We start from the raw sequence: 18,531 nt of genomic DNA on the forward strand, positions 1-18,531 counted from the left end.
TACACGTGTATGGAACTAACATCCTGGCAAAGAACAATGAAGTCAACTGAAAAAACCCTCACCAAGCAGGTGGGGCCTCCACTTTGAGCCTCACAAACTACCCCCGCTCCATGGCCCACCCTTTCCCAAGCTAGCACTACACTCTCTGCAGGTAGGCCCGTCTCCTCCCCATTCCCGACCCTCTAGGGTCAGTCCCACCTCCAAACGTCACAGCTGCTGCTCCCCTGTCTGTCTCTCCATCTAACTCCATCCTTCCTGTCTCCCCACCTAGCCTGAGAACTCACAAGGGCAGGTCCTAAGTCTGCTCCCCTTCTGTCCTCTCTTGTGGAGCCCCAAAGGGCAGGGGCTGGAATCCACGAGCACACAGCTGGGTCTCCGGGGGATCAGGTAGGGCTAGAATGGCCCTAGAGGGAGGCTTGTCCTCCAGCGAGACCTGTGTGGGAGATCCCCCAGCCCTGGTGGCCTCACAAAGTCCTGCTCAGGCCACAGAAACAGTCCGCACCTGGGTCATTGAGGTAGAGGTCCAGTGATTCCCAGACCAGGCCGTCGGCCTCCACGGAGCCGTTGGTGCCATTGAGCTCCGTGAAGTTGCGCACACATTTGTGCCTCAGGTTGCCCATGAAGAGCTGCAGGCCAATGAGCGCGAAGACGCTGAGGCAGAAGACTGTGAGGACCATCACGTCGGCCAGCTTCTTCACAGACTGGATCAGGGCCCCCACGATGGTTTTCAGGCCTGGGGAAGGCGAGAAGGAGCACGGGTCACCCATGGGCACCATGTTCCCTGCTCTACTGGGTGGGGGCTGGGTCTGAGGGGGTGCTGGGCCAGGTGGACAATATGAGGTGGGGGCAGAGTGAAGGAGGCCTCTCTTGGGCTTTTCAGACCAAAGCCCCCCTTTCCTCTGCTGCTGAGATTCTGTCCCGACTCCCCTGGGGCAGGAGACCAGTCTGGCCGTGTATTTTCAGAAGAGCCCGGTGCTCTTTGCTCTCCACTAGCCAAATATATGAAATGAGTGTGGTAACTGCTGTTTTCTTGAGGAAGCAAACACTCAAAACCCGTCCCCCACTGGCTGGTCCCAAGGTATGCCTGGCCTGCCCCTTTAAATGTAGCCCATGGAGAGGAGACTGAGGTTAGGCCCATTCCAGGGCGATGGAGGGGACTCAGCCTTGATCCTGAAATGGGGAGAGATAAGCCATTCACGGTAGGGGAATGTAGTGCATGTGCTGGGGGGCTGGGGGGCTGCGGGGGGGAGGTCTGGCAAGGCCATGGTGGGTAACGTCCTAAGGAGCCTGTTCTAGCTTGGACCTCACTTTTTTTTTTTTAATTAATTAATTTTTTGTGAGGAATATCGGCCCTGAGCTAACATCTGCCAGTCCTCCTCTTTTTTTTTTTTTGCTGAGGAAGACTGGCCCTGGGCTAACATCCAGGCCCATCTTCCTCTACTTTATATGGGACGCCGCCACAACATGGCTTGCCAAGCAGTGCGTCGGTGTGCACCTGGGATCCGAACTGGCAAACCCCAGGCCGCCGCAGCGGAGTGCGTGCACTTAACCACTTGTGCCACTGGGCTGGCCCCTGGACCTCACTTTTAAGAAAGGTTCAGGGTTGGGGCCGGCCTGGTGGCTTAGCAGTTAAGTGTGCGTGCTCCACTACTGGTGGCCCAGGTTCGGATCCCAGGTGTGCACTGACGCACTGCTTGTCTGGCCACGCTGAGGCCGTGTCCCACATACAGCAACTAGAAGGATGTGCAACTATAATATACAGCTATTTACTGGGGCTTTGGGGAAAAAAAAAATGAGGAGGATTGGCCATAGATCATAGATGTTAGCTCAGGGCCAGTCTTCCTCAGCAAAAAAAAAAAAAAAAAAAAAAAAAGAAAGAAAGGTTCAGGGGCAGGAGAGGGGTTGACGTGTTTTGCATTTTCCTCCTCTGGCTGTCCCTCTGGGACCCATCCCCGTCCATCCCACTCCCCACAGCTGAGAGGCCATGATCTGTTAGTGGCACAGCCCAGCTCCCTGCAGAAGCCAGCACCACACAGCGAAGTGACAGAAAAGCACGTGTAGACGTGTTCAGTCTGACACTAGCTACTATCCTACGACAAGTTCGAGCAGAGCAGGGGAGCGAGGGGGCTTCTCTGCCAGCAGCAGGGCCCTGCCCCCCAACCCCCCACCCCGCTCCCACCGAAGCGGCCAGATCTCAGATTAAGCTCCATCCATCCATCGTCCAGCCGGTTAATGTTAGGAGCACCCATAGCTACTGTGCCCGAGGCTGCTGTGCCCGTGACCCAGAGATAGGGAGGCAGCGACGAGCAAACACACCAGGAAGTTGTCCCCACAGAGCTGCTAACGCTGTTGCCCGCCCACAGCTCAGAGGCACTCTGCGTTCTTTGTGGAAATTGTCCTGGCAGATGTTGGCAACTGCCTGGGCAGTGGGTGGACCTTGCAGGAGCCTGGGCCCAGAGTGGCGGTGGTGGTGGCATTCACAAGCCCCTCCTAGTCTAGAACACCTCATCTCTAGGGGAGGTTCTAGGTCCCCACAGTGGGCACACTCTGGTTCTGCTCAGCAGGCCTGGAGACCCAACCCACACCGTGGGGGTGGGGGGACAAAGTGAAGGGTAGTGGGCAGCAGCCCGCATACCCAACCTGGACTCTGCCTCAACTGTTAGGCTAAAGTATCTTTGGCCTAAAGCATCCAGCTCAAGGCCCAGCAAAGCACTTCCTGGTCTGTGTGGACAGTGTCCGTGGGGATAATCAGTTGGTGAGCACAGAGCCACTCCTTTAAACGTTTCTCACATTGATGACAGAGTTCACTTCTGGCAGGAACGATCCTGAGGAAATAACGAGATTCTTTCTGAAAAGACCCAGGAAGGGATGAGTTCTGAGGGGTCAACTGGGAAATCCTTCTGCCACTGCAGTTCTAACAGGCTGGGCAAAGAGCCCTTGGAAACCCTTCCCATTTTATGGGAAAGAAGATAGAGGTCCAGAGAGGGCCAAGGCAATAAGACTCAGGTCAGGGGACACCTCCTCCAGGGAGCCTTCCAAAATGCTGACCATAGCATTTTTCTAATGTCCACTTTCAGGGTCTGCTGTCTGCTGCTTCAGTGGGTGGTTCGCAGCTTGAAGAGATCCAGTGGGGCTGGGTTGAGGTTGGTGGTCCCCAGGACGAAAAATATTTTCCCTTGTCGGTCTTTCTTATAAAACAGACAGGAACATGCCTTTTCTTAACTGCTGTGGTCAGTGTGCCTATCTGCTCCTGTGGGGTGTGTGCTGTGAGGTTGTCCCTGGGACCCTAGAGGACAGACCCTGAGGCTTCTGAGCATCTATGCGTTCGCCAAGGCCAATGATGCCTGTCTCAATGCGGGTGGCTCCATGGGAGTGGCTGGGGACAGACTGCCTCACTTGCTACTGGCTCTTAGCAGGGGTCTAGGCCACTCGTGCACATCGTATGGTGGGTTCAGATGCCAGAGGAATATTCTGGCTCAGTGTGAACACAGCATAAGTGGGGGCTCCTCCTACAAGATCATGTAACCCCACCAGGCAGGGCCCAGGACCACCAGCTTTCCAAATCAGGAGTGGATGCAACCACCCGGTTCACCTAATTCTTCCCTCAGCCCTGACTCCTCCCCACATGGGTGGCATGCAGCCCGTTCCAGCTGCCTTTTTAAAAGAAGTGCCTTCTCCAGTTCTGAGTGTGGCTGCATTCAGAAAAGGCTCTCGAAGGAGACTCTGGGCACTGCCCTTTGGGCTCCGAAATCATCACAAGTCTTTTTAGAGTTTTCCTGGATGGATGAGGTAGAACGGCTTTCTAGAGAGGCCGTCTGGGCTTAGAAGATTTCCCAGGTACAATTGCCAACATCTGTCAAGGAGGATTTCCTCCTTAGGCTACCATGCACGGTTTGCTAAACCTCTACCGCACCATGCAGCGAGGACCGTTAGACACCAAGGCCCGATGCCACCTGTCCACAGAGTACGCTCCATTTCACAAAATGGGGCTGGGGCTCCGGCTGTGCAGACATCACCAGAGGGGGCACAAGGCAGGGACTGGGCACTCAGCCATGAGAGACGGAGCCGCAGTTTTCCTTTTTCGTTCTGGGTGTGTATGCAGTTTCCTCAAACACAGTTCTTTTGGCTTCCTTATCAGAGGATGATGCTCCAGGCTGAAGCCATTCACACACAAGCTTTTAGCTATTCAAATAGCTGAGCTCAGTTGGGGAAAGAAATCACTATCTTGGGAAGAATTTGGGTTCAATCCAGGACCCGCTATGGGGTGCTCTGTGCCCCCCTGGTGCCTGTGAGAGTGGGCTTTGCTGAGGTGGGCAGCCTGAAGCCTATTCTGAGGCTTTGAGAGGGCAGCCGTGTCTTCTGTCTGACAGCCCCCACATCTGAGCTCTGGGAAAGGTATTCTGGTGACAGGCACATTCGAAGAGGCCTTCCCAAGGGTCGCCTCGGCTCCCAGGTGGCTGGAAAGGCCCGAGCGTGCCCCTGCGGCCTTGGCGTTTAACCTGATTTTCACCTGAAATGACTGATATAGTTTTCAGGGCCCGGAGGACTCGGAAGGTGCGTAAAGCTGAGACATTGCCCAGGTCCACAAATTCAGTGGTGTATCTGTAACAAGGGAAATTCACACACGAGACAGCGACAACACGCCAGGAGGAGACACACGGTCGGGGTGGGGGGTGGGGGGAGACAGAGAGAGAGTCACTTGTAGCTGAGATCCGAACTGGCATCTTACCTGGGATAACTGAAATAGTTTTTAGAGCTCTCAGGACTCTGAAAGTTCGAAGAGCCGACAAATTGCCTAGTTTTATATTTTCTGATACATACCTGCAGAATCAAACCACAGTTATTGGGAATTACAAAGCGGCACCTCAGCCTGCCCTCCCCGACCAGCCCTCCCCCTCCTCCCCCTCCCACATGGAGGGCTGTGGGTGGCCCAGGGCCTCTCCAGGCTTTCTTCCTGACCTCAACCCTCCTGACACAGGGACTTCAGTGTGGGTGCCTTAAGGATGTCCACACAGCAATCCCCCAGGTGGTTCTCCCAGTGACGGTCCCGTGAATAACTCGCGCCAGGAGGCAACAACTCTGCCACATTCTCCATGCCACTGGGACCGTGACACGAAACCATGTGGCTGGGAACACAGCAGGACGAAGAGAAAAATTGTTTTCCAGGAGGCTCAGGCCAGGTGATGTAGGAAGCCACTGGGTTTCTGGCCCTAGATTTGCTCTGTGTCTTCTGCAGTTTGTGGTCAGCTCACGCCAGCCTGCTCCAATCTATGGGACCCTAAGCGCTGGCTATGATCACCACGGAGGCATGGCTGGGTCTCCGAGGGTTGCCCACCTCTCCTTCCAACCAAAAATCTGGGCAAGGAGTGGCGCAGGAGTCCCTGACGTCACGAGGTGGAGGCAACCTGAGTACTCCACAGGAGAAGCACAGTTCCCTGGGCGACGCTTCGAAAGATGGGAAGGGAGGCTGCCTGAATACTCAGCTCTTTGACTGGCAATGGCCAACAGAGGAAGAGAAAAGAGCTGGATGAGCGGTTTCTAGGGAGAGGCTGGCCCCTACCCCATGAGTCCACCCCAAGACCTTCCATGTCCCCCAAGGAAGGCCTTGGGTCTCCACAGGAGGAGTGAGCTCTGGAGATGAGCAGCCCTCCTTGGGGTCTGTCCTGCTTGGGTCTGAATAGCGCTTAGCAGGGCTGAGTGGCCACGGGGTCCCCACATAGAACTTGGGGACAGCTGTCCATCCACGGCCTCCACAGGCACAAGAAGAAGGAGTTGGTCTCTGGGGGTCAGGGACCTGCCTGAGCAGAGCGTGAGGACACATATGGATGGGCCATATGACCAGGATGTCTGAGAGGTGGCTGGACAGTGTGTGACCAGGATCATTGGGACAGTGGCAATGACTTGTGATATTTAACCAAAGGCTCCGCATCCAGGGTGTCTGACATTTAACTGAAGGTGTCTGATGTTTAACCAAGTGTGTCTGACCCGGTGTCTGAGTGACATCAGACCTAGGACATCAGCCCAGCGACATCAGCTGAGCGCCAAGGGTGGGCTGAGAGCGTAGCTGCACTCACTCTGTGGTCATCTGCACCTCCAGGCCCCGCCACTCTGCTCAGAGCTTCTGAATCTGCCTTCAAGCTGTGGGTGTCTATAGGCAAGGACCCGACAGGCTGTGTCAAGGGGCTCAACTCCTGGGTCCAGCCTGGTCCAGCTCGGGCTGACGCCAGCTTCCTCTACGTCCACTCATGGGGCCTTTCCATCTTCACGGGGCCCTGTGGACCATGCCTGCTCCCTCCTTACTCACCACATCCCTTCAGAGATGGGAAGTCAGCAGACACATTCTCAGAGCTTTCCTTCTGGCTACCCCAGATCCTTTCTGTGGTGTGGTTTCCATTCCATCCCCCAGATTCACTTCAGCTTGCAGATTTTTCTCTGGTGCAGCAATCAGATGCAGCCCCATCTTCCAGTGGGGAGCAGAAGTCAGCTCCCTTGTTCTGTCCCACATACACCTATTAATTTGGTCCAAGCTCCCTCTCAACTTTTGATGGCTACTCCAATCTCTGTGATGGCTCAGACCCTCAGGCCTCTGTCCCACGTTCTTCTCTCAGGCTTGGACTCTCTGTCCAGAAAAGATGGTGCCACAGGATTCTCAGGAACATTGCCAATGTTGCCATCACATGAAAGCCATGATTCCAGCCTGCTGGTGGCTCTGGGCCCCATTTCCTGCTGCTGGTCTAGTAGGTGTGGCCTGGGACAACAGCTTTTCTTGCTCAGGACACTGGTTTCAAGACTGTCTCTTCTGGTTACAGGGTGTGAGTGGAGCACTGTGCAGATCAGAGAGGGAACCAACTGTCCTTGCTTCTCCCCTCCGTCCCTTACAGACCCTGTGTGTCTCCCGGCGTCTCCAGTGAAGACTTGTCTCTGGCTTGGATTTTGCCTGCGTCTGCCTGTCCCATTGTAGAACCTGCCCCACCCCGCCCTTGCAGTGTCCCCAGCACAGACAGTGCTTGCCCTCCATTCATCGTCTGCCTCCTCAGCAGCTGGTGCTCGGCACAGAGAAGCCAAAATCCCAAGGGGTGTGCTCCCGTCAGGTTTGCAAAGCCAGCTGAGTGGCTGAGAACAGGAGTGGGGCTGGTGGTCGTGTGTCCATGAAGTCAGGACACGTGTGGGAGAGCAATCCTCAGGGGGAGGGAGTCTTGAAGGTGGGGTGCAGGGCTGGGTGAGGGCATGGTGTGTCTGTGACTGTGTCTGTGACAATGGGGCTGCTGCCTCTTACTCAATCCAGAGCCTGGTGCCTGGCTGCTTCCCATATTGGGGCCCTAGACCCCCCCGAGGCCTCCCCTGGGGCCCTGGAGTGTGGCAAGGCAGGCAAAGGGCCAGCTTCAGCAGTGGCAGAGGTGGGGGTGGGGCTCTGCCCCTAGCAGGCTGGCACAACTCTCCTCCAAGCCATTCTTCTCTTCCTGTTGTGGCCAAGCTGCTGGGCAGGGGCAGATAGCTGGGGGGAGGGGCGGGAATGTGGGCCCCCACACAGGAAGAGCAGCGGTTGGTGGGTGAGAATCCCCTCCATCACGCCAGCCCCAGCACAGCGGGGAGCCTTTTTGGAGGCTGAGGAACCATGAGGAAGGGCAGACCCTGGCCTTCTTCCTGCTCCACCCCTATCTTGCTGCGCAGCCCTCCCATTTGATGTAGATGGCCCCTCACGGGGCTGCTAGGCAGAGGGTATAGCCAGCACCACAGCTACTGCGCTGATTGCCACCCTCTCCTCTCTGCCCTCCCTCCCTTCCCCTCCAGGTTTGGTTTCCATAACAACCCCAGAAGGTGGGAGGCTGCGCTAACTAGCAGGTAATGCCCAGCTAAGAGGGGCCCTAGGAAGCTCCAGCTGGAGGGTTGCCTGGCAGGCTTCCTGGCACGCCCCTCCCTTAGACCCTTCCACAACCCCTAAATTGGGGGTGGGGAATCAGAAACATCAGACTTGGGGTGCCTCTCCTCATTATGAGTTAGGAGACTTGGTTTTAGTCCCAGCGTTGCTGCTAATTCATTCTATAATTTTGGGCAAGTGGTAGGATCTCTCTGAGCCTCAGTTTCTCCATCTGTAAAACCAAGGGCAGGATGGGGAATTTCATTGAATAGAACTTTTCTGCCACTCAAGGCTCCTTGGATTATCCTAGGAGCCCCACGTTATTGAACCATTTTGGCTGTAGCAGACTGCATTTCACTGCATTACCATGGCAGTAACTCATTGTTTGCATACGGTGGAATCACTGTCAATCAGAGCTGCCGGGCCAGTCCAGCCCACAGCACAAACCTAACATTCCAATGGGTGCATGCGGCCCCAGGGGAGCTGAGTGTGACATTTCTGTGAGATGCTCAGAAATGTGGAAACAGTCTGATGACCTCTGAGGCCCTGTTCTGCTTTGTCACCCCTGGTTCTGGTTCAGAGCGAAGGCAGGCAGGCCTTGGTGAGGAAGGCACACCTACTCTGTGATTCCGAGCAGAAGGAGTGGGTCCCCGTGGGATCTCATGGGGATTGAGACTGGGATTCTTTCACAAGACAGGACAGGGGGACTTGCTAAGGGCCTGAGGTCATGCAGAGCATCTCCCAGAGACATGAGCTGAAATCAGGCCAAGGCTTGGCTCTTGCTGTCAGACAAGGGGCCCAGGGCAACGCCTTTCCTGGGGTCTGGGAGTGTTGTTGCTGTGACACAGTCCTGCTCAGGCTCCAAGATGGGAAGGTGGGAAAGGCTCATGCAGACGCTGTGTCCTCTCCTGTGTAAGCTCCTTTCCTGTGACACCAATCCCTCAGGGGCCCAGGGATCACTGCCCCCCTCCCGGAGGGCACCGCAGAGCCTGGCCCTGGCCAGCAATCCTACTCCATTTCCAAGTCAATGCAATATCCTGGCTCCAACATGGAGAGTGATCCCTCTCTCCTCAAACCTCAGACGTGCCTCCCCACTCTGTGTTCTCAGCTGAGGACCCTGCTTCTTATCACTGAGAAAACAGAAGCAATCAGAAGAGAAATTCCTTCTTCTCTCATCATTGACTCTATCCATCGCCACCTGAAATTCTGCCTTCCCTGCTCTTAAGGCCAATGTTCCCCCAGGCCCTGGATTCCCACCCCTTGGGCCAGTTCAAGGGTTTCGCTCTGTAACTCCCCCGCCACCATCATCAGACTTTCCCTCTCTACTGGATCCTTTCCATCAGCCCACAAAGATACCTCCAGATATCTATACTTGCTCCACCTTACCTCCTCCCACTCTCTTGAGCCCTCTCTTATCAGGTATGTCCCCTCACCCCACTAGGGCCTGTCTTGTCAAGGTCATCAATGATCTTCACATTGTCCACTCCAAAGGTCGGTTGGGTTCTCACCTTCCTCGGTCTCCTCGTGTTATCTTTCAAGTTGAATCACACTGCTCTCTCCTGGTTTCCCTCCACCCTCCCTGGCAATTCCCTCCAGTTTCCTTCCCTCCATCCTCCTCCTTTCCTGACCTCGAGACGTTGGAGCATCCCAGGTGCAGTCCGTAGGTGGCTTCCCTTCTCTGGCTACACTTACTCCTAGATGATGCCATCTGTATCCTGAGGGCTTCTAAATTTATATTTCCACCTTGGACCTCTTTCCTGAACTCCAGACTGGAATATCCAGTTGCCTACTCAATCTCTCACCCTGCATGCTTTCAAATTTAATACATTCCAAACTGGACTTCTGATTCTCTTTCTCCCTCAGCCAGCTCCTCCCTTTCTCCATTTCAACAAATGGTAACACCACCCACTCAGCTGCTCAAACCAAAAACCGCCTGGGGGTCTCTGTCTGCCCCACCTTCAAAATATATCCAGAATCTGACCACATCTCTCACCTTCTCCACTTGGACCCTGGTCCCAGCCACCATCCCCTCCCTCCTGACTACTCAACTAGCCTCGTAACTGTTCCGTCTGCTTCCACCGCTATCCTTCTACAGTCTTTTGTCCACACAGTAGCCCAGGAGATCTTCATAGAATGTAAATCAGATCACGTCACTCCCTGCTCTTAACCCCCACTGGCTCCCATCACACCTGGCTCTTACCTCGGCCTATAAGGCCACACAGCTGCCCCCCACCCCGCCACTCTGCCTCCTCATCTCCCACTCCTCTTTCTCTTGCTCACTCAGCTCGGGCCTAAATCTACACTGGATTTGGGGCAAGTGGTAGCCTCTCTCTGAGCCTCAGTTTCCCCACCTGTAAAATGGTGGGCTGGAGTCAGCTCACAGGGTACCTAGGAACAGAGGTTCTGATGCATTTTCTAACCACCAGGTTCACCATCTAGCTTGAAGGCATCCCATTAGCAGGGCCCAGCTTCCCTCCTTCTCCTCGCTCCCTCACAGCATGGCTGAGCTCACAGCAGGGCAGCTTGTATCTGGGGTTAAATAAAGACTTTGTCATGAACGGGTGGATTCAGTGAATCTGAGAATCCTAGAAAGTGGGAGCTGAACTGAACCTCTTATTCCACCTGGCCCAGTACCATCCTTTCACAAGTGGAGAAACTGAGGCTCTGCAAGGGCAGGAATTATAACCCTCACCATCTCTGCTCCTCGCTAAGGTGTGGTGCCCAGCCCTCCACACACCTCAGGCTTCCCGAAAGGGTATGATGGCTGAGCCCTGACCACGACTGCTGCCCAGGAGGCTCTCCCTGATCAGTCGTTCCCACCAGAACACAGCACCCGCTGCCTGAGACAGCCAGAGTGGAATGCCTCAACCCAACCGCTCAGCGAGAGACTCCTCCTAGGCAAGGGAGCGGGTCCTGGGATCACGTTCACTTTCTGATGGGCTCATTGTATGTTCTTGGCAACAGTTTCCTCATTTGTAAAATGGGGATGAGGAATCTCCATCCAGCCTACCTCTCTGGCTGGTGTGAGGACCAAAGGGACCACGTCAGTGACCAGGTGCCTTAAAATGTGCCAAACGTGGAGTCTACGAGTAGAGAGAGCAGACATGCTGGTGTACCCAGCATGAGTTCCTGGGGATGCCCGCTCACTTCTCCAGGCTCCTTCTCTTCCCTGCAGTTTCATCCTTAATCACCTTGGAATCCAGTTACTGTTCACGGTAGTCCAGAGATTTCAGGCCATAATATTGGTTTCCCTTGCTGGAAAGGGCAGAGGATGCTAAACCAGAATCTTAATGACGTCTCTTGAGCACAGGGCTGCCGTGGAGCCAGATGAGCCAGTGGACCTGACCACTGGAGCCTGCATGAGCCACTGGACCCGTCTCTCCCCACAGGATGAGCTGAGGGCCTCCATCCCATCCTCCTCCTGCCACAGCAGTCAGGTGGGCTGCTCTATAGCCCGGGGCAGAGCTGCACATGGACTGCAGCAGGGAGGCTGAGACGGCTGGGCAGCCCAGGGCCGGGAGTGGCGCACACGCCCCTCAGTGTGGCCTGGAGTGGCACAGCACGGCGCAGCGAGCAAAGTACTTACGCCATGATAATCACGCTGAAGTCCAGCCAGTTCCACGGGTCCCGAAGAAAGGTGAACGCGTGCAGGCAGAAGCCTCGAGCCAGAATCTTGACCAGAGACTCAAAGGTGTAAATGGCAGTGAAGATGTACCTGGGGAGGAGAGACCGGCGGGGCTTCTCAGGGAGGCCAAAGCCCGCGGGCCAAGTTCCCCACATGGCATGAGCCCCGTGCAGCTCCTCTCCCAAGGGCCCCTCAGAGCAGGCTTTCTGCAACGCTTCCATGGCAGAGCTGGAGCTGGGGGCTGGAGCTTTTTCCACTTATCAGGCTAACTAACGCATCTTCCCACTTGTTCATTCAGCCTTGTTGACTGCCTGTCCTGAGCCCATTTGAACCCTCCATCTTCTCTCTCTCGGTTGTCTTGGTGTAAGAAGACCCTCCATCTATCTCCTCACACAGCCCTGCGGGTCCATGTACACAGGCATATGGTGGCCACTGCAGGACAGTAAGGACACTCAGAGTCACGGCCCCTCACCCTTGTTTGTGGTCCTCAGGTGGCTAATGATGGGAGCATGGTCCATCCTCAACCACCTACAGCTAGGTGTGGGCACAGCTGTCTACCTTGGGCTTGGGAAGGGGGCTGAGGTTCTAACACTGGAGGCTGGGTGGGGAGCTCTTCTCTCTGCCCAGGGTGAGCTGAAGAATCCCAAATGCCTGGATGCCGGGACCGCGGCCCAGAGAGCTGGAATGCGAGAGGGCCACACCCACACTGCTTCCCAGGTCTCAGCCGCTGGCTGTAGGCCCAGGCACCTACAGTACTGGTGGGTCCTGTGCAAACTTGGAGAGTCACAAGACAGGCCGATTTGGTAAGAGAGGCTGTCCCTAACACTCTGTCGGTCCCCTGAAGACAGGAGCCAAATGCACCAAAGGCCTATCAGGTCTGCTTAGAACCTGTGGGTAGGGTACTTTCATTTGGGAAGAAAGGACCAGAAACAGTTCTCTAAAACTGTACAAACGGCTAAAGGTGGCAGGACTTGGGGAAAAAAGGCAGCAGAGTATGGTACTGAAGCAGGGAGGGCCCCGGGCCTTTCCTGGTGACCACACCTTCTAGCTGCATAGCATTGGGCAAGTAACTTCTCCAGTTCTCAGTCTCCTCAGCTGTCACACAGGGATAGTGGCTGTGCCTTCCCTGGGGGGCTGCCGTGAGGGTTAAAGGACATGATGCTTATTGTTCTATGACAGCGCTGGCATGCACTGAGGGCTCAGTAAATTATTATTATTTCAGAGCCTTCTCCCATGTCATCAATCCTCTTTAGGATGAGACAGGCAGATGCTCCCACTTTGCCAACCTGGAGAGCCTCCTCCCCTGAGGGCACAACTCAAAGCCAGAAGTTGGCAAGCCCGGGAGTGGCAAAAGAGGATAGGGGCTGGGCCAAGGACCCCCAGGTGGGTTAGTCCCTGGGCCTCTTCTGGCGTGACTTTAGGGGCCACAGTGTGGAATGGAACAGGAAGAGTGGGAGGGGCCAGCTGGAGAGGCCTTGAAGATACTCACTCGACATACTTGGTCCAGGGTGGAGGGTCATGCTGGGCCATGAAGACACAGTTGGTCAGGATGGTGCACATGATGAGCATGCTAAAGAGCGTGGCGAGGGTCAAGGAAAGCCGCGTGCGTGCAGGGGGCCCGGGGGCCACCACCGCCGGTGGCGCCTGGCCCTGGGGTCATCACTGCCAGGTCAGTGCTGCCAGATCAAAGCAACAGGGGCTCCAAGGAGGCACACCGGGGCTGTGCCCAGTCCTTGCCAACCGCTCCCCACTGAGGCTGGCCTCTGTCCGGCCCCTGGCACTTGCAGCTGGACAACTACCCTGCTCCACAGCCCCTGGCAGGGACCAGATACTTGAATCCACACCTTTAGCAGGGTTCTCTGTAGGGTCCATCCTGGAGGGAAGGGAGGAAAGGCTGACCCCCAGACCTCAGAGGTTTGTACCCACGGCCATGTGGCAGTGCTGTCTTCAGCCACACTGGAGGGAGATGGCATTTATAAACTGTTCCTCAGGGGCCACTGCTGGACAGGAAGGCCATGGTGCAGGGCTCCGGGTCCCCTCCCCACTTCTATGGGAGCAGCTCAGGCTGACCTTTGGCCTAGGACTCCTCTGAAGAGCTGTTCTGTTGCCAGAACTATATATCTTGTCAGGACACACTGCCCCTGGGGGAGGATACTGCTTCTCTGGCTGCTTCCTGACTTTGCACATGCTCTTCACTCTTGTCCTCTGCTCCAACTAGTACACTCCTCCTCCTCCAAGAAACCCCTCAGCAGGAGCACCCTGGAGCAGGAGCAGCCCTCTGAGGAGCCTGCCCTCACTCCTTGGTTGCTGCAGCCTCTGCAACCCCAGGGCATTGGGCATCCCCCTTTTACTGCAAGGTTGCTCACTGAATGGCAATGTCTATCTGTCCCTCACCAGCAGGGGAGCTCTTCAAATGCTGGGACTATGTCTTGGGCATCTGTCTGGGCCTCTGACCTTGAACTCAACTGCCCCAGGCCTTGTCTGATCCCTGACTCTGGCTACAAGTCCTAGCTGCTGCTGCTTTAGGCTGGATAGAGCTCTGACCTCCATGGCCTCCCTCACCTCTGCAAGACCTGCAGAGGAGCAAGCAACAGACCCTGGGTCTCCTGTGGGCTGGGAACCCCCATGCAAGGGGCCTGGCCTGGAATAGGGACACTCTGCTGCTCTCACAAATCCCCTCCCCAGCCCGAGAGGAGAGGCTGGGTCTCCCACGCCCTGTGGCTATCCCAGCCTCAGCCCCACATTGAGCAGCTGCCAGCCCTGCGACTCCCCCAGGCTGCCCAGGAGCAGCAGTAATTGAGCTCCAGGGGCCTGCCTCTTTCCTCCCTACCAGAGCTCCACCCTCTTCCATGGCCTGGCCCAACCTCAGGCCTGATGGGGAGGCCAAGGCAGTCAGTTTGGAGATTGGGCTGAGCTAGGTGTTGACTTCTGGGCGGGGGTGGGCAGCTGTCCCAGCTTGGGAGAGAGGCGAGGCCTCTCAAGGAATCCAGGTGGATGCCCTCCACACCTCCAGTCCTCCTTCTAGGCAATCAGGCAACAGCAGGTCAAACCCAGCTCCCAGTTTATAATGAATTCTCCGATTTCACATCTGAGATGAGGGAGGATTGGGCTTTGGGAGTCCCCCTTAGTCAAACAGGAGCTGCTCAGCTCAGAGGCACTGGGGTCCCTCCCTCAGCTTGGCATCTGCCCATCCCTCTGCTGGTCTCCATAGCAGGTCTTTCTCCCTCTCTAGCTTTCAAGGGCAGGATCAGATACCCATCTCAGTATCCCTTCTTCCTTACACAACCCCCCCCCCCCACACACACACACGTTCTCCACACCCGGGCTCTGTGCCAAAGCTTTCCTCACTGGGCAGACAGTTAACGAACCCCTCAACCAGCCTTTATTCATCCCCACAGATCCATTGCTAAACCGTCTACTGAGGATCCCAGATGATTCCTGAAATATGAAAGTAATGATGCTAAGAGCAAATATTTATTGAGCCCTCCCCAGGTGCGAGGCTCTGCTCTCTGTATCCATTAACGAATTCAATTCTCCCAACAACCTGTGAGGCGGGGACTCTGTCTCCATTTTATAGACAAGGAGATGTAGGCACAATGAGGTTAAGTTAAAGGATACTATATTAAGTAGAATAACGGTCCCCTAAAGATGACCACATCCTAATTCCTGGAAACTGCGAATGCTAATTTATATGCAAAAGGGACTTTGCAGATGTGATTAAATTAAGGATCTTGAGATGTGGAGATTATCCTGGATTATCTGGGTGGGCCCAATGTCATCACAGGGTCCTTACAAGTGAAAGAGGGCGGCACGAGAGGCAGCGTCAGCATGATGCATGTGAGAAGACTCCGCCAGCTGTTGCTGGCTTTGAAGATGGAAGCGGACGGTAAGCCACGTAGCCTCTAGAAACTGGAAAAGCCTAGAAAACAGATTCTTCCCTAGAGCCTCCAAACAGGAATGCAGGCCTGCCGATACCTTGATTTTAGGCCAGTGAGAACTTTTTGGATTTCTGACCTCCGGAACTGTAAGATGATAAATTCGTGCTGTTTTGAGCCACTAATTTGTTACAGCAGCCAGAGAAAACCACTCTAGGTACAAAGCTGTCCATGGCAGAGCCCAGATCTGAGCCCCGGCTGCCCCAGTGCAGGCCTCCACTGTGAGCCCTGCTGTGGCACCGTCCCTGCACGATGACAACAAAGGTCACTGTTCCATTCCCCTGCCTCCAGACTGAAGGGCCTGCGTGAGTCACACTGCGTCAGGCCCTCACCTGCCAAGTGGGACTGCTATCTCACACCTGGACTCTGCCACCCACGGGGCGGTATGAAAACCAAATGAGTGAAGGGCTCCGTAAGTGTGAGCAGACTGCCACCCAAGAGGAGGAATGGAATTATTTGTCATTTTGAAGAACAAACCTCACTTGACCAGGTGTACCTGGTCCTATGCGGGAGAGAGGGAGGCATCCAAACCACCGAACTGCTCCCAGATGGGATGTTATGAGAAACCAGACCCACCTCCGGCTGGGCTGGGCAGGAAGGCTTCCTGGAGGAGGCATTTAGACAGGCACTGAAGGCTGGTTGGGGTTCCTCCAGCAATCAGTCGGCCCAGCTGGTCATGGCGAAGCAGACTGGGCTGAGGACTGGGGAGATCCCCTCCCTGTGGAGCCAACCCTCTCCAGGCTGTGGGCGGACTGCTCACAGCTCTCACTAGAGCAGAGGAAAGGCCCCTCAGCAGAGAGCAGCAGCGTAGATAGGCTGCCTGGGACCAGAGGACTTGGCTGGACACAGACGAGGTGAGCTGAACTCTAATGTAAAGACTTAGGGAAGAGCCACAGTAGACAGCCCTTCTGAGTCCTGCCAGATAGGGCCTGGGTCACATGGTGGGAAATGGCAGGGGCTGCCTGTCTGGGTTTTGGCTTTTCCAGACATAGTGATGGCTTAGGGTGAGGTGCAGCAGACTCTAGTCTCTGCCACTTGACTGTCCAAAGCGCTGCCTGGCTCTCCTGGCCTCGAGGATGGCCCTTCCACTATCCTCAGTCACTCCTGAGTGTGTGTGTGTGCCCATGTATGTGCACGTGTGTGACCTCTTCCAACCTAGACTGAACCTCTAGTCCATGTGACTCTTCCCACAGCATCCCCAGGTGCCCCATGGAGCCAAGCAGGCAGTGAACACCAGAGATGAGTCACGTGCACTCCTGGCCAGGGCACACCTATTTGCCCTGCCTGGTAGTTTCAGCCTGATGACTGAGCTGGTCCCATGTGTGGGCAGAGGCAAAGGCCAGCTCTTCAGGCCTGAGCTCAGCTGAACATCTTCAATCCTGTCATGTCATTGTCCCCAAACACCCACTCCCAGCCTCATGACTAAAATGCCAGCAAAGACTGCCTGCCCGGGTTGTGGGGTTTGCCTGAAACTTGGGTTTGCCTGAAACTTGGGCTGCCTGTCTTCAGACCCCAAGGAGTCAAAAAACTCCCAAAAAGAAAGGAATTAACTGTGGGGGGTACTTTCATATACTTGTGCTATTAAATGAACATGCACACGCACACACACAGACACCAACATGTGGTTTGATTGCCCATTTGAATCTGTTAGAGAAACGTGGGAGGATTTTGTGAACAGATCCTGTGCACCCAGGAAGGCAAAATACTTCTCGGCATGAACGTGAGGCCTCTCTGAATGTGACTGCAGTGGAATTCGGAGTTCTGTTGGTTTCTTTTATTTAATCCTGGCAGGAACACGTTCTGCAGGATTATAACAAAAATACATAGGAAAAAATAATTCTGCATGCCCATGTTTACTTTTTAGGCAACTTCCCAGGGATGCATTGCAAGCATGGAGCACAGAGCAAAGCCAACTGAATTATCATGCACTCGCTGGCGTGTCACTGTGAACGCCTAAATTGTGGCAAGTGAGCAGGTTTTCTTTCTGTTGGTGGCAGATTTCTTGAGAGCAGGGGCTGCACACCTGCCCCCTTTCAAGTTTGTCTTTGCCCCTCCGGCCCCTTCCAAAGGGCCTGGCACAGAACTGTGCACATGTGGGGACTGAGATGTTTGACTGGATATAAAAATGTAAGCCTACAACGGTTATAAAGTTTCGGTTTTGCAAGATGAAAAAGTTCTAGAGATCTGTTGTACAATGAGCATGTGGTTAACGCCATTGTACTATATACCTAAAAATGGTTAAGATGGCAAATTTTATGTTATGTGGTTTTTACCACAATAAAAAAGATGTAAGCAGAGTGAAAGTTCACAATTCACAACATGAAATCTGTGTGTTAGAAATGCATGGTGACTGTTAATGCGCACAGGATTTCTTTTTGGGGTAGTGAAAATGTTCTGGAATTAGATAGCAGTGATGTTCGTGCAACTATATAAATATACTAAAGTCCACTGAATTGTATACTTTAAAAATGGTAAATTTTATGATATGTGAATTATATCTCAATTAAAAAAAAAGGAAATGCATGGAGAGCCTGCAGATTCTACACTGATGATTCTGGTTTGGAAAGGGTTAGGAATCTGCATTTTTAACAAACCTCCCAGGTGAGACTGAGGTGGCCCTCACAGAGGACACTTGGAAACAACTGCCCCAGGACACTGTGTGCACGAATCATGGGGACCTTGCTAAAGCCAAGTCCCGGGGTGAGGCCCGAGATTCGGCAATTCCTACAAGATCCCCGTGATGCTGATGCTGCTGGTCCGTGCACCACACTTTGAATGGCAGGTTCAGGGGCATAGAGGGGTTGTTCCCAAACCCCACAGATCTAGGCCTTTCCTCTTCCTCAGTGCCCCCTGAGCCCACTAAGGGGCGCTGTTGAGGACCGGCAGTGTGCTCCCATCCCCAGGCAATGGAGTGTCAAGGCAGCCGCTAGAAGCCCAGCACAGGGCCTCACGGATGCAGAGCTACTTCCCTGGGGCAGCTGCCCTGGGGGACACAGGCTGGCTCAGAGTCCTCAGGGACTATGGGTGGAACCAGCACCTCACAGCTTCAGAGCCACTACTTAATGGACCCTCTGGCCAGGTTGGTGACTCCAGTGCCCCCACCACCTCCCTCG

At 54.8% G+C, this 18,531-nt stretch overlaps 1 protein-coding gene across 1 annotated transcript in view; it reads right to left on the reverse strand.

Annotated features, from left to right (window-relative positions):
- Positions 1–18,531, reverse strand: part of SCN5A (sodium voltage-gated channel alpha subunit 5) — a 100,579-nt gene that overhangs the window by 61,345 nt on the left and 20,703 nt on the right. The window contains exons 4-7 of the mRNA XM_087430745.1: positions 12,973–13,062; positions 11,445–11,573; positions 4,511–4,602; positions 503–733 (exon numbers count right to left, since the gene is read on the reverse strand). Coding sequence (XP_087286871.1) covers positions 503–733; positions 4,511–4,602; positions 11,445–11,573; positions 12,973–13,062 — 542 coding nt within the window. The remainder of the gene's footprint in view (positions 1–502; positions 734–4,510; positions 4,603–11,444; positions 11,574–12,972; positions 13,063–18,531) is intronic.

This window comes from Ceratotherium simum, chromosome 5 (genome assembly GCF_057802395.1).
Source record: "Ceratotherium simum simum isolate JZ-2026a chromosome 5, ASM5780239v1, whole genome shotgun sequence".
Classification (NCBI taxonomy): domain Eukaryota; kingdom Metazoa; phylum Chordata; class Mammalia; order Perissodactyla; family Rhinocerotidae; genus Ceratotherium; species Ceratotherium simum.